The sequence below is a fragment of the Apus apus genome, chromosome 7 (genome assembly GCF_020740795.1).
Source record: "Apus apus isolate bApuApu2 chromosome 7, bApuApu2.pri.cur, whole genome shotgun sequence".
Taxonomy (NCBI): domain Eukaryota; kingdom Metazoa; phylum Chordata; class Aves; order Apodiformes; family Apodidae; genus Apus; species Apus apus.
Genome location: NC_067288.1, coordinates 8,255,687 through 8,277,167, shown reverse-complemented (window position 1 = coordinate 8,277,167; position 21,481 = coordinate 8,255,687). Strand labels below are relative to the sequence as shown.

At 34.9% G+C, this 21,481-nt stretch overlaps 1 protein-coding gene across 6 annotated transcripts in view; it reads left to right on the top strand.

The window, feature by feature from the left end:
- The window catches only part of KCNT2 (potassium sodium-activated channel subfamily T member 2), a 120,901-nt gene that overhangs the window by 88,161 nt on the left and 11,259 nt on the right, over positions 1–21,481 (top strand). For 4 of the 6 annotated variants that reach the window (XM_051625444.1, XM_051625445.1, XM_051625443.1 and 1 more), the window contains exons 18-25: positions 837–1,066; positions 1,724–1,940; positions 2,917–3,022; positions 3,301–3,473; positions 7,778–7,912; positions 12,982–13,093; positions 17,253–17,354; positions 20,138–20,221. In XM_051625444.1, the coding sequence (XP_051481404.1) occupies positions 837–1,066; positions 1,724–1,940; positions 2,917–3,022; positions 3,301–3,473; positions 7,778–7,912; positions 12,982–13,093; positions 17,253–17,354; positions 20,138–20,221 (1,159 nt within the window). Of the gene's footprint in view, positions 1–836; positions 1,067–1,723; positions 1,941–2,916; positions 3,023–3,300; positions 3,474–5,548; positions 5,621–7,777; positions 7,913–12,981; positions 13,094–17,252; positions 17,355–20,137; positions 20,222–21,481 lie in introns of all 6 variants that reach the window. The other 2 variants (XM_051625441.1, XM_051625440.1) reach the window with 1 other exon arrangement.

Here is a 21,481-nt window from a genome sequence, read left to right as displayed (position 1 = left end):
TTAAACATTCAAACAAACAATTATTTCTTCTGCCTGCAATGTAGCTCTGCATTCACAGGTGCAATACTACACATTACTCTGTTTCTGGGTTTAAATATCAGGCCACTAACATATGTTCAATGTTCAATTTAAAAGCAGTACATGCTACATTCTGGTGATGGTTCAAAGTAAAACCATATGTTTTGTGTTAGATACCAACATACTGTCTTTAGGTTTCAGGTCATGCATCACTTACTTAGTGCTGCTCTCTGAGCTAAACTTAGAAACTGAACACAAATCATGTCTATTTGTATATATTTAACAAAATGAACGTGTATCAAACCCTGATCAATTAGTTTATTTTCATACTTGAAAAGTGAAAGGTTTTTTTTTGCTTTAATTCCTTATTTTCTATCACTAATAAAATACATTTCTGGGAGTGAACTGCAAAAATGAATTCTGAAAATTGTTTCCATTGCATATGAATAATGGAGTAATTTAAGATAATGAATACTTTTTCATATTATATATCCATTCTTCCACTAATATTTCCTAGAAGGGCCTATTCTTCTGCTAGCAAAATTCAACTGCTATGGCATTAAAAGAATATTATGGGGATTTTTAGAAAAAAGACTGGATTCAAAAGCCTAGGGATTCATGATCTCATAAAAACTACTTGATCAGAAATGGCCTGTTTAGGAGATAACATTTTTCAAATATATTTGTCATCCAACAATCTGCAAATGTTCATAATCTGCTAAATACAAAAATATAACGAAGGTTCATTTTTGACAGTGGAAATTCTAGTATACATGGGACTATGCAAAGTGAACCATGCCTTTCCTTTTCTGATTAAGGTTTGGAGTCTGTCTGATTGGTGTTAGAAAGGAAGATAACAAAAACATTTTGCTGAATCCAGGTCCTCGATATATCATGAGTTCTACAGATATATGCTTTTATATAAATATCACCAAAGAAGAGAATTCTGCTTTTAAGAAGCAAGAAAAGCATAGAAAAAGCCATGAATCAAAATTATCTTACCATGGAGCTTCTAGGTTACCTGTACACAGTATAATAGCCAGCATGGGTAAGTAAGGAAAAAAAAAGCGCCTCACAACATATTCAATGAATAGTGCATTTTAAAGCTTTTTACAGTGTATTCCTGAAACATTAAGAGATTGTAATAGTATACAGAAAGAAAAATACTAAACACTTGCCCTTGTATTTTCAAACATACAAACAAAATGGAATTTGGTTATATTTTTCTTTTACTTGACAATATGGAATTAAACTGCTTAGAAGCGTTGTATAAAAAAAGTAATAATAAAATGTATGCAAAGCAAAACAACTGGGAAAATCCTATAGGTAATTTCTTTGCCATTCATAACTAGTAATTTGTAATAAACTTTATTAAGCTTCTTTAAATACAAAAAAATGCTCTTTCTTAAGAAAAACCTGCAGGTTGTTGATGCATATAAATTTGGATTAATTATATAAGGAATTATTTTAAAAAGTTAATTAACAAGAAAATATGTATTACTGATCAGAGGAAATGCTACTTTGCAGGAAAATACTTCCTTGGGTATAGTTTAAATATTTATTACTTTTAAATGCAATAAACACAGTCAATTTAGTATTCCTTTCAGTGTTTGGCTGTGTAGTCAGGTAATCCCCACTAAGTATGGGAATCTCATTCAGATGTTTTGACAACCACGTTGAGAAAATGCTCTAACTGCCTCTTCAGGGACAGTGGCTATTGATCTGCAAGACACAGGATGCCGCCCGCCCAGCGCGCCCACGCTGGCTCTTCCCTCCGAGGGAGGTAAAGAGGGCAGGCGGCCCAGCATAGCGCCCGTTTTGGAGGTTGCTGACTCATCCTCACTTCAGACCTGTGACCTGCTAAGTGACCAGTCTGAAGATGAAACCATCCTATCAGATGATGAAGTCTCTGCAGGCTTAGAGTATGTTTATTCAATATAAGATAACATCATTTGAAAAGTTGATATTATGTAAATAATATCTAAATATTATTTTTATCACCATTTTTTTATACTCTATAGTTATAAAGACAGGACTCCATTTGTAAGCAGGTAAGTACTTCTGTCCCAGGAATGCAGGGGTTATGAGACCATTCAACAAGCTTGCTCAACACTGGGGCTAGATGTCTGACTTAAAAATGTAGGAATGCCAAAAAAAGCAGTACGAGACACAATTAATACATTAATTTAAAATACTTGTTAGCATGTTACTGAAAGTGACTATACATTACTCAGATAAAACCAGAAGATTCAATCCTGTAACTGCCATGCAGATAAGCAATTACATTTATTTGAATTACTGACAGGGATGTTAAAATTGAAAGACACAATTAAGCCAGTGGCTCACCTAACACAGTTTCCTATCTCCAACAGTGGCAAGCACGAGGAGCCCCAGGGAAGACGATAAAGCTCCAGTGAAAACAAAATTTGCAGTCGTCATCTTAAATCTGCAGACTGAAATATCAGGATTTATAAAGCCTCTTATTAGATACTAAGGCTACTTAGAAATTACATCTCATCAGCAAGCAGATTTTCTACTTAAAAATATTCCAACCATATTGAAAGACTGTTATTAAAGCAAGGAGGCAATGACCTCACTTGTTCTCAATAAGTGTTTGAAAGAAAAATGGAGAAGGAAGAGCAAAAGTACCGCAATAATTTCTATTTTCTTTCCTTCCTTTTTTTTTTTCTTTCCCTTCCTTAAAAGTTTCTAGCACATGCGTTCAGAACACTGGGATAGCACACTATGATACATCAGCCCACTTCCAAAGACTCCTATACAAAAAAAACCCCAAGCACAATTCCTTTAGTCCACATAAGCAGAATAGCTTTGAGTAAATTCTATTGATTGTGTTTCAGTAATTTGCTACACTGAAAAGTGTTTCTTTTATTCTTCTAGGTATGCCAAAGGCTACCCTCCTTACTCTCCATATATCGGAAGCTCTCCCACATTTTGTCATCTTCTGCATGAAAAAGTACCCTTCTGTTGTCTAAGACTAGATAAGGTAAATGGAGTTTGTGTTAACAGACACAACTGAAGTCTTATTTGCATTTGAACAGAACACAGTTCTGGTTTCTGCTTAGAGATCGGTTTTGTTCAGCACTTAATATAAGTTATAATGTTTTCTCATCCTTATAAATCACCAAGTGTTTCTTGATGACTAATCAGGTCTGTATCAGGACATCTGATAAAATTTTCTGTTTCTAATAGTAAAACCCTTTAACATCACAGCTATATCTGTTTATTCATATCCACCGAACTTGTTTTTTATTTTGATTTTAGGGTTGCCAACATAACTACTACGAGGATGCCAAAGCCTATGGATTTAAAAATAAATTGATTATAGTTGCAGCAGAAACTGCTGGAAATGGCTTATATAACTTTATTGTTCCACTCAGAGCTTATTACCGACCAAAGAAAGAACTAAACCCCATTGTATTACTCCTAGATAACCCGTAAGTAGATTGTTAGGTTTTATTGTGATACATTTGAAACTCACTTTACCATTATGTCAATAGATGATCACTCTTCGCATCGCCAACTTAACATAAACATTATGGCACATTTATCTTTGAGAAAACTTAATGAGTAAAATAATACCCTACGTTCACTGTCATATAAAATTGACTTTTTACTGACTGTAAATAGCCATAGTGAATTTAAGTGTCCTTATTCTTCATGGCCAATGTTTCAGTTAAGTATTTCTTAAAAATACCAAAAATCATGTTAATTTTACTGCTAAAATTAATAACTTCATAAACATCATAAAAAGCAAGCTGTGTAAGAGTTTCACAGCTACATGACAGCACTTTGAACAACACTAACCTGACTTAATACAAAGCCCTTAGTGGCCTGGACCAGCTAGGTATATTTTTAATAATTTTAGAATGTAAATTAAAGAGCTCTGAAAGCCAGTAGGGCACATGTACTTTGTTTATGGTTATATAAAGTCATGCAAGAAAATTAAAACCTGCAATATTGTTACTACCATATCTGTCTGGAGATCACTGGAATTCTGAGCCTTTCTTGCATTAGCTGTTTGAAATTTCAGACTAATTCTTCTCTGGTAAGACTGATTCATTTACAATCAATGAGATTTTTTTTAATTTTTTTTTTCTTGCAACACTGATATTGCCCAAGTACTTAAAATCACAATCTAGAAGACACAAAAATGGAAGTTAGGAAAATTAGCTCAAGGTATGACTCAAAGTAATGACAGTAACAGAAATGTCTTATAGGTTCTGATTCCCATCTGACACTTCTTCCCCTGGCACATTTATATTCTTGTTTAAATGATTATACAAAGGCCTGCTGTGAAGTGTCCCACTTCTGCCTTAGACAGCTCTTTAGTGAAACTGTATACACCTGCGTTTGCAAAACAGAAGCTTTTTTTTATATACATATTATGGCATAAAGTGAATTACACAAATTTTTAAAAGCTTTAAGTAGGCTAAAGGGCTTCTGATTTGTGACTTTTTAAGATTAAAAATGTGAGCATACAGTGCCCTCTAGTGCTTGTTCTCTTTTCCAGCATAGTGCCTAAGTTTACATAAAAGCTGTTGTGCTGTCTTACAGCTAAACCCACTTTTTATTAGCATGAAATAAAAGCTGTGGTTGCTACTTAAACTAATATCCCGAGTGTTGTATCCCTCTAGACAGCATTTGAAGTGACTCCTCTGAAAGGCCAGCATTCATGGGACTGCAGAAGCTCACTGAAAAGCCAGCATGCTTTTCGTACATGAATGAGGAGGAATTCAGGCTGCCATTCAAGTCAATTAGAATTTTGTAATTTACTTCATTGGACTTAGGAATTCAGCCACCTTTGATTCTCTGCCTTGTTATTATATTCCTATTTTCTCTATTTAACAAGGCAAATTATTACACTAGACTTTTTCTGATATCTACAAATCACGTGTTTGAAGATTTATGATGTTTCTTGGTATGAAAAAAGAGATGGTAAAATTTATTATTAAAGAAACAACCAAAAAAATACAGTATCTTATTTTTCACGTTCCCTTTTAAAAATAAGGTTTCATCTCAGATGGTCTTATTGACTTGAATCGAGCTGTTGACACAAAAACCAAATCATAGAATCCTAGGGGTTGGAAGGGACCTCAAAAGATCATCTAGTCCAACCCCAATAATGATTTGGTTTCCACTTCACACTTTAATTAAAAATCCTCACTGCTTACTTCAGGTACCCCTAAGTCATGCATGGGAGTGTAACCTGGGGGTGTGTTTTTGAAAGCAGTCATTCGTTCTTATATTTGGAATTGTACTGTGCCATAAAATTGCTGATTCAGTAAGTGCATTTGTTAGAATAAGCATGTGAATTCTGATCATTCTTTACGATCACAGCAAACTTGATTCACAGCTTTCTGCAAACCCACTTCGTGTTTAAAGTTATATTATATTGCCAAAATTTAAAAAGCTATTGTTTTAAAAAAACTAACAGTTCATTGACATATTTTAGAAGAGATGCTGCAGTTATGATACTGTGTTTCGTTTTGTAATCCCATCTGCTGCTTAGGCCAGATATGCATTTTCTGGATGCAATCTGTTGGTTTCCAATGGTTTACTACATGGTGGGCTCTATCGACAAGTAGGTGAAATAACTGTTAGAAAACTTAACATTGTAGTGTTCAGTGGTTTGTTGTGTGTATCGTCATTGCATGTTTAAGTGTGTGTTGTATTTGAAGATGATCTTTTTGCATGCATGATTTGTGTCTGTGTGCTATAATTTGGGATAGTTTTACTTACAAGGATATCATTAGTGAAAAGTGTGAGATGGGACACAGGTAAATATTTTTTAAAACACAAGATAAACACTTATTTATATGCATTAATATGTTTCGACCAATTGCCAGATTATATCCCTGATTCTAGTGTCACTAGAGAGTTTTAGCATCTGTTTTCATTGATAACAATACTTAAAAATATATTTATACTTATTCCCTGTGTTTTCCTAAATGTGTTTTAGAATCATGTACAATGAACATTGATCATCTTTAGCTAAGAATTCCAATGTAAAATATGCAAAATTTCCTTTCTTATTTCATAAGTGCAGAATACATTCCCAATGTGCCACTTACTATTTTTATGTATATAACATATTTGTCATTTGATCATCTGGCATGAAATGTCATCACAGAAAGTCACCAAAGGAGTTATACTCTTACATACCACTCCTTTTTGTTGGAAGTGAATGGCCTGCAGAAAAATAGCTTTACCGAAATTCATAGCTGGGATGAACTTCATCAAAATATGTCATCAAGTAGTAGATACATGTTCTACAGTCTTCAGGTATAAATTATTAGAGATCTGTATCTGAAGAGATTTTACAGTTGTATAGACATCTATTCAGTATTAAGGAACCTATAGCAAGAGGTATGTAAAAAAATAGAATTATACTACTCCTAAATTATTATTTTTTTTTAAATTTTCCAAAAATTAGCTGAATCTAACTGCTAAGAATAACTGTTGAGCTTGTGAAACACCGAAATGCAGAAAATCTGGACATTTCAGAATATGCTGCTTTCAGGGATCAACTGAAAGACAGAAAAAGGCAGAAACACACATTACTCGGAGAAAGCTGGGAGCTCTGCTTGTGCACCGAAGTTTGTTATACATCATATAAAATGTAGCTTTTATTGTGGTAGTCAACCATCAGTGAAATTGCACAGGGACAAAAATAATTATATAATTGTTTTCAAATAATATGTATAGGATGTAAAATAAATACCACAAATCTGTAGAGTTTTCCTTATCCAAAATTTAAAAAAGAATTAATAGGTAATATCAAGTTAGGAACCTAAGAAGATCATTACTGAAAAGAAAAACTGTGTCAGAGCAATTAAGATATAATAAATATTACAGATTGCTAAATGAGAAGTAATTATAATGACAAAGCAGCTTTTCACCCTGGAAGTAAACAGAACTATGCAAAACTTCAGTTTTCCAATTTATCTCGGAAACCATGGAATTCACCCTTTCTTATTTTCACTTACTTAAAAGTTGCTAGCAGTCTTTAGCATTACAGAAAATTAATTTCTAAACTCTTGAAAAAGTACTTGGTTTCTCTGGGAATTATTATTGTTAAAACAACTGAAAGATATACTTCATTTTGGAAACAAAGCTGTAAGGCATGATGAGAACTGCAAACCAGTTGCCTGTGTTTTCTGGTCAGGCTTCACAGGAAACATTGTCCAGCAGTGTACAAAGTTTTACTGATGTACAGCTGCTTCTAAAAGCACCATGAGAACCCTCAAACTCATAGATTAACTTAAAAAAAGGAATGTTTTACATGTCCTGGTAGAACAGCTACTAGCATTTTGAAGCCAAAAAACAGTGATGGGAAAGAGCAACCCAGAACATTTATTTGGATCTATTTATTGCCAGACATAACTGCAACGAAACAAGTTTTTGCAGCATGTAAGGACATACTGTCTTCCCAAGTAACCATTAAAGGCTTATTTTAAAAAATTGAAATAAATATATTATTTTAGCAACAGGAAAGGGACTGTAACAACCCACTGAAGTGCAATCTGTATGCCTTCAAGGAAAATAATTTTTCATTTTCTATTCTGACAACTGAGATTATGTACTTGATACAGATTATATTGGAAGCTGTGATATGTACATGGAGATGAAGGGAACCAGCAGCTCAGCCTGTGATCTGCAAATTCCAACCATCCCTAATCTTTTAAGTCTTCCATATTTAAGTTGCTTGTTTATTTCTCCCTCTTTCTCTTCACAAAAGCCTAGATGACTTATTAAGATGTGGGGTCACGTTTGCAGCTAATATGGTGGTGGTGGACAAAGAAAGTACAATGAGTGCCGAGGAAGACTACATGGCAGATGCGAAGACTATTGTAAATGTTCAAACACTCTTTAGGTAAGGCAATTTTGCAGTCTATCTTATACATCATCGTTAATTGTGAAATACTTAATGCCTTTTGTCCTCAGGTACTTTTTTAAATTGCTTTCTGCTATTTAAGTTTTCCCATATATGAATTTGTGTCTTACATGGACAAACTTTTTCCCACCCTGCTTAGCAGTACACTCAGAATCCTGAGGTATTCTCCTGAAATCTCAGATGAAATTCTGTGCATCACAAAACTGGATGATAATTTTAAAAGTTAGCTGTCAGGTTTGCAAGAAGGAAAACTACTCCTGACTTAGGGCCAAAGATAGTTGAAAAAATAAATTTTTCCTCAGTCTTTTGCAGTAATGCTAAAGCCAGTATGTAAAGCAGATCCTTTCAATGCTAAAAGGTAAACAGTGCATCACTATGAAGTTAGTAGAAAGTGTTCACATTTTTAATATTTAGTTTTTGAATTAAAAAAATAGGTTTTGGGTACATGTACGTGACATTACATATGACAACAACACACTAAACACCATGAAAGAGTAACTGAATACAGAGTAAAAAATGATCAGCCATGTAAAGAGGCTGGGAAGGCAGTGCTGTCAAGAAGAGCTAGACACTGAGATTTCCTGTTCATTTGAGAACCCCTCCTGATTAAAGCTTCACTTCATGTTAAATATCTTGATTCAACAAGTACCAAAAGATACATGTCCCTTTAAACTGTTAAATAAAAAGTTCTTATTTGCTTAAAAAAACCCAAAACATAAAAAAAAAACAACCCCCACAAAACAAAACATATTACATGAGGCTTAATTCTAGCACCCTGTTGTTCCTTCTAAAAAAACCTGTTAGAAAATTAAGTCCTTCCCTAGAGGATTCAGTTTCATTCAATACTGCTGCCCTTCTCTGTGTCAAACCTTCCGCATAACACTGGAGAGAGTTGCACAGTGAAAGTCTTTTGAATCTCTCCGTGTTTTAGAAAACTGCGCTCATTAAAACAGAAGTATTTCCATGGAGAATCATAGACTCATAAAGGTTGGAAGGGACCTTAAAGATCATCAAGTTCTCACCCCACTGCCATGAGCAAGGTGTTTAAATGCAACTGTGTGTGAGAATGCAGTTAAATGCTGTTAGCATTGCTGCATGTGCTCAAAGGAAGCAAAATCTACTTTGCATGAGAAATTTAGTTCTTATTCTAACTTGGAGTTTTTGATTTTGTGCCCAGTCCTAGCACAGGTGTGTTTCATTATCACACCTAAATTTAAGTTCCATTATAGTTTCTAAATTAATTTGTTCATCATTCAAGTCTACTCTTAACCATATTGTGCTAGGGCATCTCACTGAAGTGTTGACATACATCACTTAATTTTTTCAGAAATACATTTTACCCTCAAATGTAAAACAGAAAAATTAGTTGAATATAAAAAAAAACCTTAGAGTACCAGTTGATTTTTTTCCATAGTTGTGTTCTTTTTTGTAAAACACTAAAAAAAAGTGAAATCATAGTAGTACAGTATGTACCATAGGTATCCAAGTAAAACTTATTATATAATCATTCAGTTGACTTGCACAATGGTTACAACTAGATGGCAGCTTTAACTCATGTATAAGCTATATATCTGGCTCAGAATAATAGTAAGACTGCATAGTATTTTTTACAAATATCAAAAGAAATCAGAATAAGTATCTGGGTTTAAGACTTAACACTTTTTCAGAAAACTCTGTAAACTTTCAGAAGTAGTGTACTGTACATTTTTTTTTTATTTCTCCCTAGAACACATACAATATTTTCACTGCTTACTTACAGTATGTAGAAGCTGTACAAATAAGTATACTTTAGGAAGAGGCATAAGATATTGACAGTTACCTGTTTTACAGAATAAACTACATTAGTTGCAGCAAGATAGTTTTGTAAATGAACTTCGAAAATATGTTTAAGGTTTTTTTGTTACTTAATAATAGCTAATAATGTCAGAAGTTAATGAAGAAGAGGCTGGACATGGTGAAGAACAACAGCACTTAGCACAAAATGCAGTGTTAAAGAAGGAATTTAAACCACTGGAGTTTTGCTAATATATGCTCAAACACGCCATTTCAATGAATAAGATTCCACTTAAGCCTCACCAAGCGAAATAATTCAGAAGATAGAGGCTAATCTAAACCTCACTGATTTGATTGACTCAGATCAGCTGACCTCATTAAGGGCTGTGGACAGGCCTGAAATGTGATGCAAAGTGCTGCAGTACTGTTTGGTCTAGTTGCAAGTTCTCATATGCCTGTTGTGACATTGTTCCCTGACGTACACAAATTAAGTGTCTTGCTTTGCCAGAAGAGGGAGTGTCCCCCTGCCCTCCGTTAGAGGACAGATGCACTGTATGTAACAGGGTAATTAGCACCAGTAAGGCTAGAAATTGTTCCATACCAATTAAAACTGTCACACAACCCTAGCTTATCTGACCTAGTTATAGTTAAAAGGAGGAAAGAAGCGTAACTCAAATGCTGTCCCACAGTCCCACTGACTAAGAGAGGAAATCTTTAATCCTTTGGATAGGGAAGAACAAGTTAGCAGTTATGAGGCCACCTCAGAAAAAACAGTGGTTTTCCTGAGGCAGTAGGTCTGTACTAGAAGGTTTATGTTTATTCTTGCTTTCTATTCATTAATAATTCATGGGTTTACATGTTGGTGTTTAAGAGGCTCTGTTTTTAACTTTTTAGTAGCTAACTTCCTGAAGGCCGTTTAAATACTCCAAGAAGCCTATTGGCAGCATATAGATGATCTGTCTAATGTTTGGCTGTCATCTAGCAGTTAGCACCAATTTATAGATAAACCAAAAGAGGTGTTAAAATGGCATTATATTACTGTCTTGGTTTATCTTTTTAGTTCATGAAAAAATCTCATTAGTCTAATTCCCAAATACCAGATCAACAGCAACCCATGTCTTCCATCAGGTTGAATAGGGCTTTCTCCCCCATGTCTAGTCCCTTTTTTTTTTTTTTTTTACCAGAATGGGATAGAAAAGTAGAATCTTTGCACAGAAGTAGCCTACTCTGTTGCTGAAAGCTTGCAATCAATGTGCCTTACACCCAGGGCAAGAGGCCAATCTGGCCCTGAGTACTCTGGGAAAGTAATTTCCCCTAATTCTGCTAAAAGGCCCTCTACAGTAAAATATGAATTTTATCAACACCAGGTTTGAAGCAGATTTCCTGATATGTCAGTTTTTGTGTCTTGGTGATAAAGTAAACCCATCTAACAGAAACCTAGTAACTTACTTTTTTTTCCATTAAGTTTTGAATATGTTGTCATTAGATCAGCTTTTAATGTCCTGTTATTCTTAGCTCAGAATGCTGTATTGTTTCCAAATATGAATGCCTGTCCTTTAACAGAACAACATAATAAAATTTCCAGTCAGCAGAAGCTTAAGTAATTCCATACTACATGATAGAGAATTAATGCAGAGAAAATTTATTCTCCTTCCTCAGAACTTCAACACATTTGTTAAGCTATTGTGTTAGTACAAGTTCATACCCACAAGTGTGGTATTATCAGGATTTTTTTCGATTTGCATGAGCACTTCACAGGATTTTATAACACAGCATACAAGTGCACTACTGTTGATCTCAAGGATGTGGTTACCATGTATTTATGTATGTAAACTCATGTCCCAAGTGCTTAATCTTTAGCAGGACATAAGTAGACTTTGTATCTTATATATTTGTATACAAGTCTGACTGTAAGAGCTAAAAAGGTACCAAAATTTCTGAGTATTCACAGCGCACAAATGGTCATCGTTACAAGATTCACACTCACCCAGGTTCCCAAGTCCATTTTTCCTTCTATGATCACATTAAATATTTGGTTATTCTCAGGGCCATAACTGCTAACAGAACAGCTGGCATTCTACCATCATAGGTTCAGAACGTTTGGGATCATGGGATCATTACCAGTCTACGTTTTGGCATCAACAGACCTAAGAAACTGTATTGCAATAGTATGGCATTGACATGTACTAGCAAATAGCTTTGAATTACATTTCCCCACCATTTAGGCTCTGCTTGAATTGCTATTTCAGGGAAGTTCCTCCCTACAAAAATGAGGGGAAAAAAACTAAAGACTTACATTGCATTCCATCTGACATGAACTTCATAAAATCAGTCTTCAAGAAAACCACTTCAATTTTTATCTAAATGAAACAGAAGGCACTTTAATGGCACCATTAGTACTCCAGTTATCTATTGTCACGTATAGATAAGTAATTTCAGGATCAGCAGAACAGATTACAACTGCACATCTCATTTTCTGATACTGATCTGCAGAGAAAATACTCAAATAATAATCCGAGTTCTCTTCCAAATTGTGTAGCATTTACACAGAATAAATGACAAATTTCTTTCTCATTCTTAGAGCCCTGAAGTCTGGGGAGGGGCTCTTCAGTCGGCTTCATGAAAATCTGTGTAGTTCAGGCAGATCAGAGTTACCTTTCTTCACTGTTTTTGTTATTGGAAGCCTGAATTATTGTTAACTTATAAATATTTTATATATGTAAATATTTCAAAGTGAGAAGATAAGTATATATAAGCATACATCCCTCAGCAGCTCCCAAGAAGTGTCAGTTTTCATCTGTGTTGCTCAGTCTGTGGACAAAGATCATATAAACAGAATTCAAAAAAAAGAAAGACAAAAAAAAAAGATGGAAATGAAAAGAGTACATAAGCCAGTTCTAATAAACTGGCAGTTTACATGCAACCAGATACTAGGTGCACACTATAGTTTTCATTTTTTGTTTGCTACAGATTTGTGTAATTTTAGAAATTAAATAAAATCTCTGGTAATGAAATTGAATGATTCCTTTCTAGCATTAAAATACTTCAGAAGCTCAGCCTGAATGTATGTTTGCTGCTTTGTGAATTCTACAGACAAGGTTTTGTAGTTTCCTCTGCTATTATACCAGCATTTCATGGTGCCAAAAACCACCACAGGTTTCAGGCACTTCATTAAAAACATGGATATGAACACAAGCTAAAGTGTTATGTAGAGCTTTACATTTATGAATTGTTACGACTAGGAGGTGTAACTGTTATGTTCTTTTAAAATACAGGTTGTTCTCAAGCCTAAGCATTATCACAGAACTAACTCACCCAGCCAATATGAGATTCATGCAGTTCAGAGCCAAAGACTGCTATTCTCTTGCTCTATCCAAATTAGAAAAGGTAAGATTTACCTTTCCTCACCACCAATTTAAATGTTATGATCTTAACACTTTTTAACAATTTTTGATTTTGTAACAATGCTTTTAAAGCAAGTGGAAACAGCGAAATGATTTTCTAGTTGCAGAGCTAATGTAAAAAATTATTTATTCCAAATTCATTTAAGAATGAAGTTTGATTCGGGTTCCATCACTTTACAATGTAATGTTAGTCCACCAACCCTCTGGACAGAGGGGGCCCACAATTTGCTCCAGGACAATTGAATAATTTTGGATAACTGAATATTTAGCACTAATATGGTTTTGCCAGATGCTGTCACATGCAATTAATGTGAAAAATATTTTAACTGACTAAACACTTAAAACATATACAGTTTTATCATTATTATTTTTTTATTCCAATTCACTTTAAAGGCCCTATAACTAGGTATTCTGTATATATTTCCATGTATCTGTATGGGATATTTGCGTTACTGTGACAGCTTAAGAACAGCAACTGCTCTCTGTCAATGGAAGTCCTAGTGAAGATATGGATTGTGAGACAACTTAAAATTAAATAAAACCTTCATATTCTATACATTCTAGTGCATGTGTTGGCATTTTCAAGTTGTGGAACAGGGAAGCTATACAGACCTAAGTTTAACTTAATTTTCATGTCCAACATAATATTGCTAAAACATTACATGCAAGATATGAAGTAATATTATGCATGTGTTTAACTTGGTAAATTCAAGGACAATCCAGTTTTTCACAGATCTTCATTGGTGATCTGACCTGCCTACCTCTGCAGTCCACAAAACTTAGTGTCACCTTCATGATCTTTCAGATATTTCACTGAGTTCCAGATAATTCACTATTTACTGAATAATGTTCACGTAGTTAATTTATAATATATGAAATGGAAAATGGTCTTTTCATACGAACTTATCTTCACTGGCCAGTATCTTACATAAGAATCAAATTCTGCAAAAACTCAACCTGTCTAGATGAGATAGGATAAGTACTAGAAATCAATCTTTTACTCAGTTGACTATCATGCTTACATTTCAACCACAAGATGTAAACATGTGGGTGATATTTTGTGATCTGTTGACCTGTGCCTGAAATAGAACAAAATAAGCATATAAAATGGAAAACTGTGAGGAAGCTAGACAAAAGTTGCTACACAGAGGAGCAGTTTGCAGTGCGGGGCAAATCTTCATTTGGATTATGCCATTCCCACTACGCATTAAGGTAACTGTGGTTCCTCCATTTTAGCACTCCCTCCCTCAGTGGTAACTTTAGAAAGAAAAACCTGGAACTGGCTGGAATCACACATTGCCAGCTTATTCAGCACAACCAGTGCCAAGAGCTGGATGGTGCCTTCAGATAACAGCTCCTTAGTGGACTGTAGCTGACAGCATTTTTAATATTTTTTTTTGTAACACATTCCCTTAATTAATACAGCTTAGTGGTAAAGCAAGGTAAGAATAGTAACAGGTTTCCCAGTATGTGGTGTCTGCAGTTGCTTCTGGAGTACTATGGACTCTGTAACCTCTCTACTTCAATGCTGTGACACCAGGATCTTTATCTCGGTTCTCTTTCTTGCTTTGTATAGACTCCATTTTTCCAGCAAATGTTCTGGCAATCATTAGAAATACAATGAATTCTTCCCTGTCTTTATTAATTTATTGTGCAAATGTAAAGTTATGAATATGGGTTGGAGGCTGAAGAGGTAATTAACTTCCTATCTAAAGTGTGCTATGCTGAAATAGAGGTAGATGAATTATCTTAAAGAAAGTACATTTTCTTCACTGCTGTTGCAGTTGCCTGGTGTTGATATTTCCCACTCATTTCATCTTAATATTTGCAGGGAGCATTTTACAGGTGGTGCTGCAGTTCATTTGATGTTTCAGAACTCCCTCATGCAAAATGAAAGGCAGTTAAAAACTTGAGTGAAAATCATCTAATGCAGTCAAATGTACAATTGATTGTTATTTCTGCATTAAGCACCTCATTTTCAGAAAGAATAAAAAAGTCAGGCAAGTTGCCTTCATGTAGCACACATGCAAAATTGACTTTTCAACATAATGGCTGCAGAAGATGGATACACCAATCAGAAGTCCATCTGCTGTTGCAGTTGAAACTTTCCTCATTTTAGAGATAAATTAATCTGAATACCAAACTCAGCACTGACACAGGAAGAAGCAACAGCCCTCATACAGCAGAGAAAAGTAAAAAAACAAAACACCCACAGTCTAAACTTAAAAATTATGTTCTCCATTTGACTTTGATAAGAAAAAAAAAGCTAACTACTCCCTCTTTCTTGAAAGAAAGGATTTAGAACGTCTTGGTTGAAACTAGATGATCTTTAAGGTTGCTTCCAACTCAAACCATTCAATGATTCTTGGATAAGAGTCACACTTTAGTTTTCTATTATTTATTTTTTTTATTTTCCAAGTAATTATTGCACATCTTAACCAAAGGGTAAAAATTCTACACCTTTAAGTGGTTATTTTAAAATATGTGTAAACTTCTGTATCTTTTAGTCAAACTGTTATTTTGTATCTTCCACAGGGATAAGTGCATGTTAGGTGATGAGATATCTGCCTGGAATGGCTTAGTATATTTGCAGTGACAATACGCCAAGCCAGGCTGCTTTATTTACCTTTACTTAACAACAGGGCATATGGTCTCCATTTGTTTTTAATATTATTCAGGTTTTAAGCAGATCTGAAGTAACATTAAGTAAAAGCAAGCAGTAATGAGATATGCCTTTTAAGAGGTAACAATCTCTTTTTTTTAATTGCTGCAAGTGTTATTTTACATGGATCTCAAATGATTTACATCAGCTACAGTTCTAAAACTGCAAAAATAGATACACATTTGGTTGCTAAACTGAAGCAAGCCTCTAATAAGATATGGAATTTAAACATAAGAAATTCAAAATAAAGAGGGAGAATAAATTCCTAAGCTTTCATTATAAAATAAAACAAATAGAAACATCCCTATGTGTATCATCAGATCTTTGGATAAGAACAAAGTTATTCCCCAGATATTTCTTGCTTTATCCCACCTTTCTTGGCACAAAACCAGAATCTGCTGCAAATTCCTCTAAGCAGATGGAAGGATAACTATAATACTCATAGCCACCTCACAGCATGTTCTCTATAATATATTGTATGTCATGGATCTAAAAGGATTCAATGTAATGTGTGTTATTATATGCATGTAGTTTTAATATTGAAGTATTTGCTGTAAAACATCTTACAATTTTTTTCCATAATTCACAAACAATAGCAACTGAAGAAAAAACCTCCTTTGTCTGACTGCACTAAAAGAAAAACACTTGAATATATGAGATCAAATCACAAAGCAAATACATAAGTTCTTGTTTCTGTGGCTTACACCAGTGAGCACAAAGGTATGCTTGTCTAGGTAGCAGAGTTCTTAGAACAATCAGACTGCTTTCTTCTTTAACTGTCTGATGCACACAACTTACTAGAAACCGCCCTTTGCTGATCAGCCATCAGAGCACTTGTGTGTGTGCGGGTATGTCTGAGAGCATGAGTGTAAATCTATGTACACATTTCTCATGGAGAAGAAACTAATACAAGCAAGTAGTATTTGGTCAAGAGGCACATTGTGGTGTGATTCCTCTGCAAGTGAGATGTGATAAGAAAAAGGCTTAACTGTTTTTCTGCATCCCTTCCTCAGAAGCATCAAAGCAAGAAGTTTCTATCCCACTCCATGTCTGATCTCATCTCACATTCTCACTTTTACTGAAATACTGTTTCTTCCCTTTTGCATCACATTCTGTTCATGTGTCATGTTCCTGTTCCTAGTAGACTTTCTGGACCTGAATCAGAGTCCATTGTCAGCACTAAGAAACTGGAGGAGGAATAACAAGAGCTTTGCTCTAAAGTGTTAAAATCTCTCAAACATTTTAAAAATGATGTACTAGAATACTGCCAGGCAATTTGAGAAGTGATGAAACAACATACGCATTAAACAAAATTTTTCAACCGGGAAAACTGTAAGTACTGAGAAAAGATTGTACATATTTGTGGAAAGAAACCATATTCAGAGTAAAGGAATTTTACACTTTTGACCTATTTTAAGGTAATAGCAATTTGATCTTTTTACTTTGCTAAAAGTATTTTCTCTTTTAATACCTTAAACAGAAAGAGCGGGAGAAAGGATCTAATCTGGCATTTATGTTTCGACTGCCTTTTGCTGCTGGCAGGGTTTTCAGCATCAGTATGTTGGACACGCTGCTCTATCAGGTACTATGAACAATAATGTGACTTATCTTAACACAGACATGCATTGTTATCACTTATTTTATTGCACTTATGTTAGATGACCCTGTTTTCATAAGCATAAGCCATTAATACTCGTGTCTGTACCAGGAAGAATCAAAGGCAAAAGATAACAGAGCATGTTCCATGTGACAATACTATCTCACTTATCAACTCAAAAATCACTATGCCCATGCACAAATTCTGATGTTAAACAATGTAATACTGCTTGTGAACCTCTCCACAGTCAAATAAGTGGGATAGTTTTGATAAGCCCTACATAAAATACAGATTATACAGACTAATAACGTTTGTACTCTGCGATTAAAAGGCAGCACCCATTCCCACAAAGTAGTACCTCTAACCACAGAAATCAATAGAATTACTTTTATGAGTAATTTATCAGTCATCTGTGTTTGCTGATAGAGGCCTCAGTCGCTTCATTGTGTCCTGTCCTTTTACTCATGTCAACTAGACCTTTGGATGACCAGTCATAATATCTTAAAATAAACCCTTCTAGCCCTAACAAGAAATATATGCTGTGATTACAAAGAGACAATGAGGGAAGAAAAGGCAACATTGAATCTTTTTGACCAAGAATCCAGGACAGAGTTTCTCATGCAAAAAGGAAATTATTACAGTCACTGGGGACAGGGGAATGGCAATAGGCTCAGACATCTGAAAAAACAGTATCAGAAAATATGGGATCAGGACAAATGAAAGGGAGTAAAGGAGTAGAATATTGCCCTTGCTCCTCAGCAAGGATAATCTTTCTGCCGACCCTGGTACACTGAGATGCCCAACAGCAGCCCCCAGCACTAGCTTTAAAGGATCTAGCTGTGCAGAATAAACAGCAATACCACCATAGCCCATGAAGACTGCTCACCCAAGCAGTTTCCTGCTTTGCCTGCCCCTACAGGAAGCCTGTGTATGCTTTTGTGTTCAGGTATTCAATGTTCTTTCAGGGAAATTTGTTTACTTGGTAATTTGGTGCATGAAAGGTTTTCTTCCATCTCAATTCTGCCTCTAAATAAAATCCCTGAAGGCAAATTCAAGGTAAACAGAAAAATTCCTAGAGCTAAGCTTTTCTTAAAAAGTCATTAATATATTAAACAGTCATGTATATGGACAGGTACCAAATCAGATAAGCCAAAAGATGTAAAACCATTTATCAAATTCTAGATGTTTTAGAAATAAATGTATTTGCTTATAAAACGTGTTTTTAATCATGCACCAGAGTATCAATATCACTTTTGGCAATATTTTTTAAGAAGTCGATTAAGACTCCTATATAAGAAAAGGTCTGTCACCATCAACAACTTCTGCCAGCTCATAAGTAACTTCAGTATTTTATACTGAAGTGCTCCTAGACTTGATCAGTCATGCTGTGACTCGACAGAGTAAAACCATTCACCAGAAAGTGTTTAAAACAAAAAAGCCCACACATTCATTCTCACTCAAATTCCGCTCACTCTTTCTTTGAACTCCTACTGTTCAGGTGAACTGTCATCTTTCTAAAATTATCTTTCTTATTCCACATTACAAATACTATGACAGCAAGTTCTCCCTGTTCTTTTTCACAATCCCTTCCTTTTTTGCATGACATATTTTTATTTTACAAACAAGAAACAGAGTAAATGACATGGGAAACAGTGAGGTTCATCTGATGCTTCCTATTTTAGGCCAAAAGAAAATACTTTGAATTATCTTTAGGACACTGATTGAAAAATGAAAACTCAGTCTAGCAAATCCTTGTGAATACATTTGGTATTGTAATAATTCCATAGCATAAATGATGCAGCCAAAATAACAAGTAAGGGGTTACAAAAAACTTTGTTCTTTTCAAGATGATTCTCACTGGCATTTACTCCATCACAACTGGAAGATTACCAGTACAAAAATTAAAACGGTTCAATGACTATGTATCTAGTTAAATCTGTCTACCTTCTGACTTTAAACAAATTTGGATGCTGTAATGCTAAAGGATTTATGTAACACCCATGCAATTTATTTCTTTATTAAAACCTTTTTGCTAGCTTCATATTTGCATTAAGCCAAAGGAGCTAATTGCAAGCTGTGTTGCAACAAGGACTGACAGCCTGCCTTGAGTGCTGCCCTACTACAGCTAAGAGGTGGCAGTGAACAGTCCTACCACAGTTAGCACAGTGCCCACATGGCCCTCTGATTCCAACAGCCTAACTCATAAGGAGGATAAATATTTGTGAGTTTAGCTGATCTAATGTTTGTTTGCAGTACAAGACCCGATGTAAGCCATATCAACCCTTAAAAAACAGATGGATTGGAGAAGGCAGATGTCTTGTTTGAATTAAAATGATAGCAGTCTCACCTCAGTACTACCCACTACTCAGTACTGCTGACCCATCGAACATATGACAGCATTTCTTTTGCACAACAGAGTGCATTATTATAAATTCACACATAATAAGGCTAACACCTTACTGCTGTTGACCTTCCATCTATATTCATCTTTGCTTTCATGGTGCCTTATTATGCCTTAGTCTCTCTGAATCCTGTATGTACGTTGCACGCATATGCAGAACCAAATAATAGAACTTATTTTATGTAAATAGATTCAGCACAAAGAAAGGGATAGCTATTTCTACAGTGCTTAAGATACTTGAAAGATAAAGAGATTGATTGTAAACACAGATGTAGAATTTCTTTGAAATTCACCCATGGTGCCAGTGGTACCTGCTCACCTGTTCATTAAAGCTTTTCTTTTTCTTTCTTTCCTGTTAATGTTGCAGTCATTTGTGAAAGATTATATGATTTCTATCACAAGACTTCTGCTGGGACTTGATACCACACCAGGATCTGGGTTTCTTTGTTCTGTAAGTTATTTAAAAAGAAAAACAATTTATTATAGAGTACCACAGAAGATTCTGTACTGTGCAAAATACCTCTGCTTTCTGTGTATGGTATTTCCTTTTCTTTTGAAGTCCAAGAAAGGCCATCTATTTCCTTTTTCACCAGGGGAGAAGACAAGAAAATGAGACAGAAAACATGCCTATTTTTAGTTCACTTCCCTAGCCCACCCTGCAAGATAACACGCAACATTCTATAAAGCAAAAACGAAAATAGGAAAGGCAGGAAAATGAAACAGCAATGGTAGCTCAGCAACCAATTTTAAAAATTAAGTATTGGAAAAACAGGAAGCACTACCTATACTGTGCAGCCTGGCTAGCACTTACACACAAGGCTATTTCACCACACCCTTTTCCGTCCTAGGCAATAAAGGGCAGAACCGGATTTTACATAAAGATAAGATGTATTAAATGACTTTTAAATGTCAAAGTTCAAAAGCCCTCTGTTATGATGTATGTTCAGTATTGCCCGATGCAGTGGGGTTTTTAATACCCAATTTTAATATGTATTTACACACACACACAAAAGTAATACAAATTTATTTATTTATTATTAAAACCCATCTTCTTGTTTTTTTCCACATCCTTTACACCCCTGGTGGCAAAGAGGTGAATAGGAGTTACTTAGCAGTTGCTTTCTGGGGAACCATAAAAAATTGCAGGATCTTGTTCCCAAAAAGGAAGTTATCAAGGATGGTTTAAGGAAGTTGTTTAAATAAAAACAGGTTATGGATTTGTTGGTCATTAAGCTTTGTTACAGTGGATGCGAGATGGCTGAATCTCTGATAAGGGGCTTACATATCTTGAAATAAAGCTAGTGTAATAGGAATGAAATACTTGAGATTAATTTAAGACTTTCTTATGCTATGTATGCTTACTGTATTACTTTCTCTTGACTCGACTCTCTTCTCCCCACACATTCAGTCTGCAGTCTAGTGAAGTTATCTGGATGCATTCCAAGTCCTTTTGCATTCTTCCTTCTGTCCATCATCATATTCTTACTGCTGCCAATATTTTGTTGATTCTTTTATATTTTAGTCAGACACGAACACTGGATGAAGGGTGCTGTATAATTTAAGTAATTTTAAAACAAGAAATAATTTCATAGGACAACCATTTGCACTGTAATGTCTCCTGAACAAGGAGAGAACAAAAGAAACAGTGTTTACAGATTCAAGAGAAGTTCCAGTTTTCTTGCATAGCAAAGTGCAATACTACAATATGATC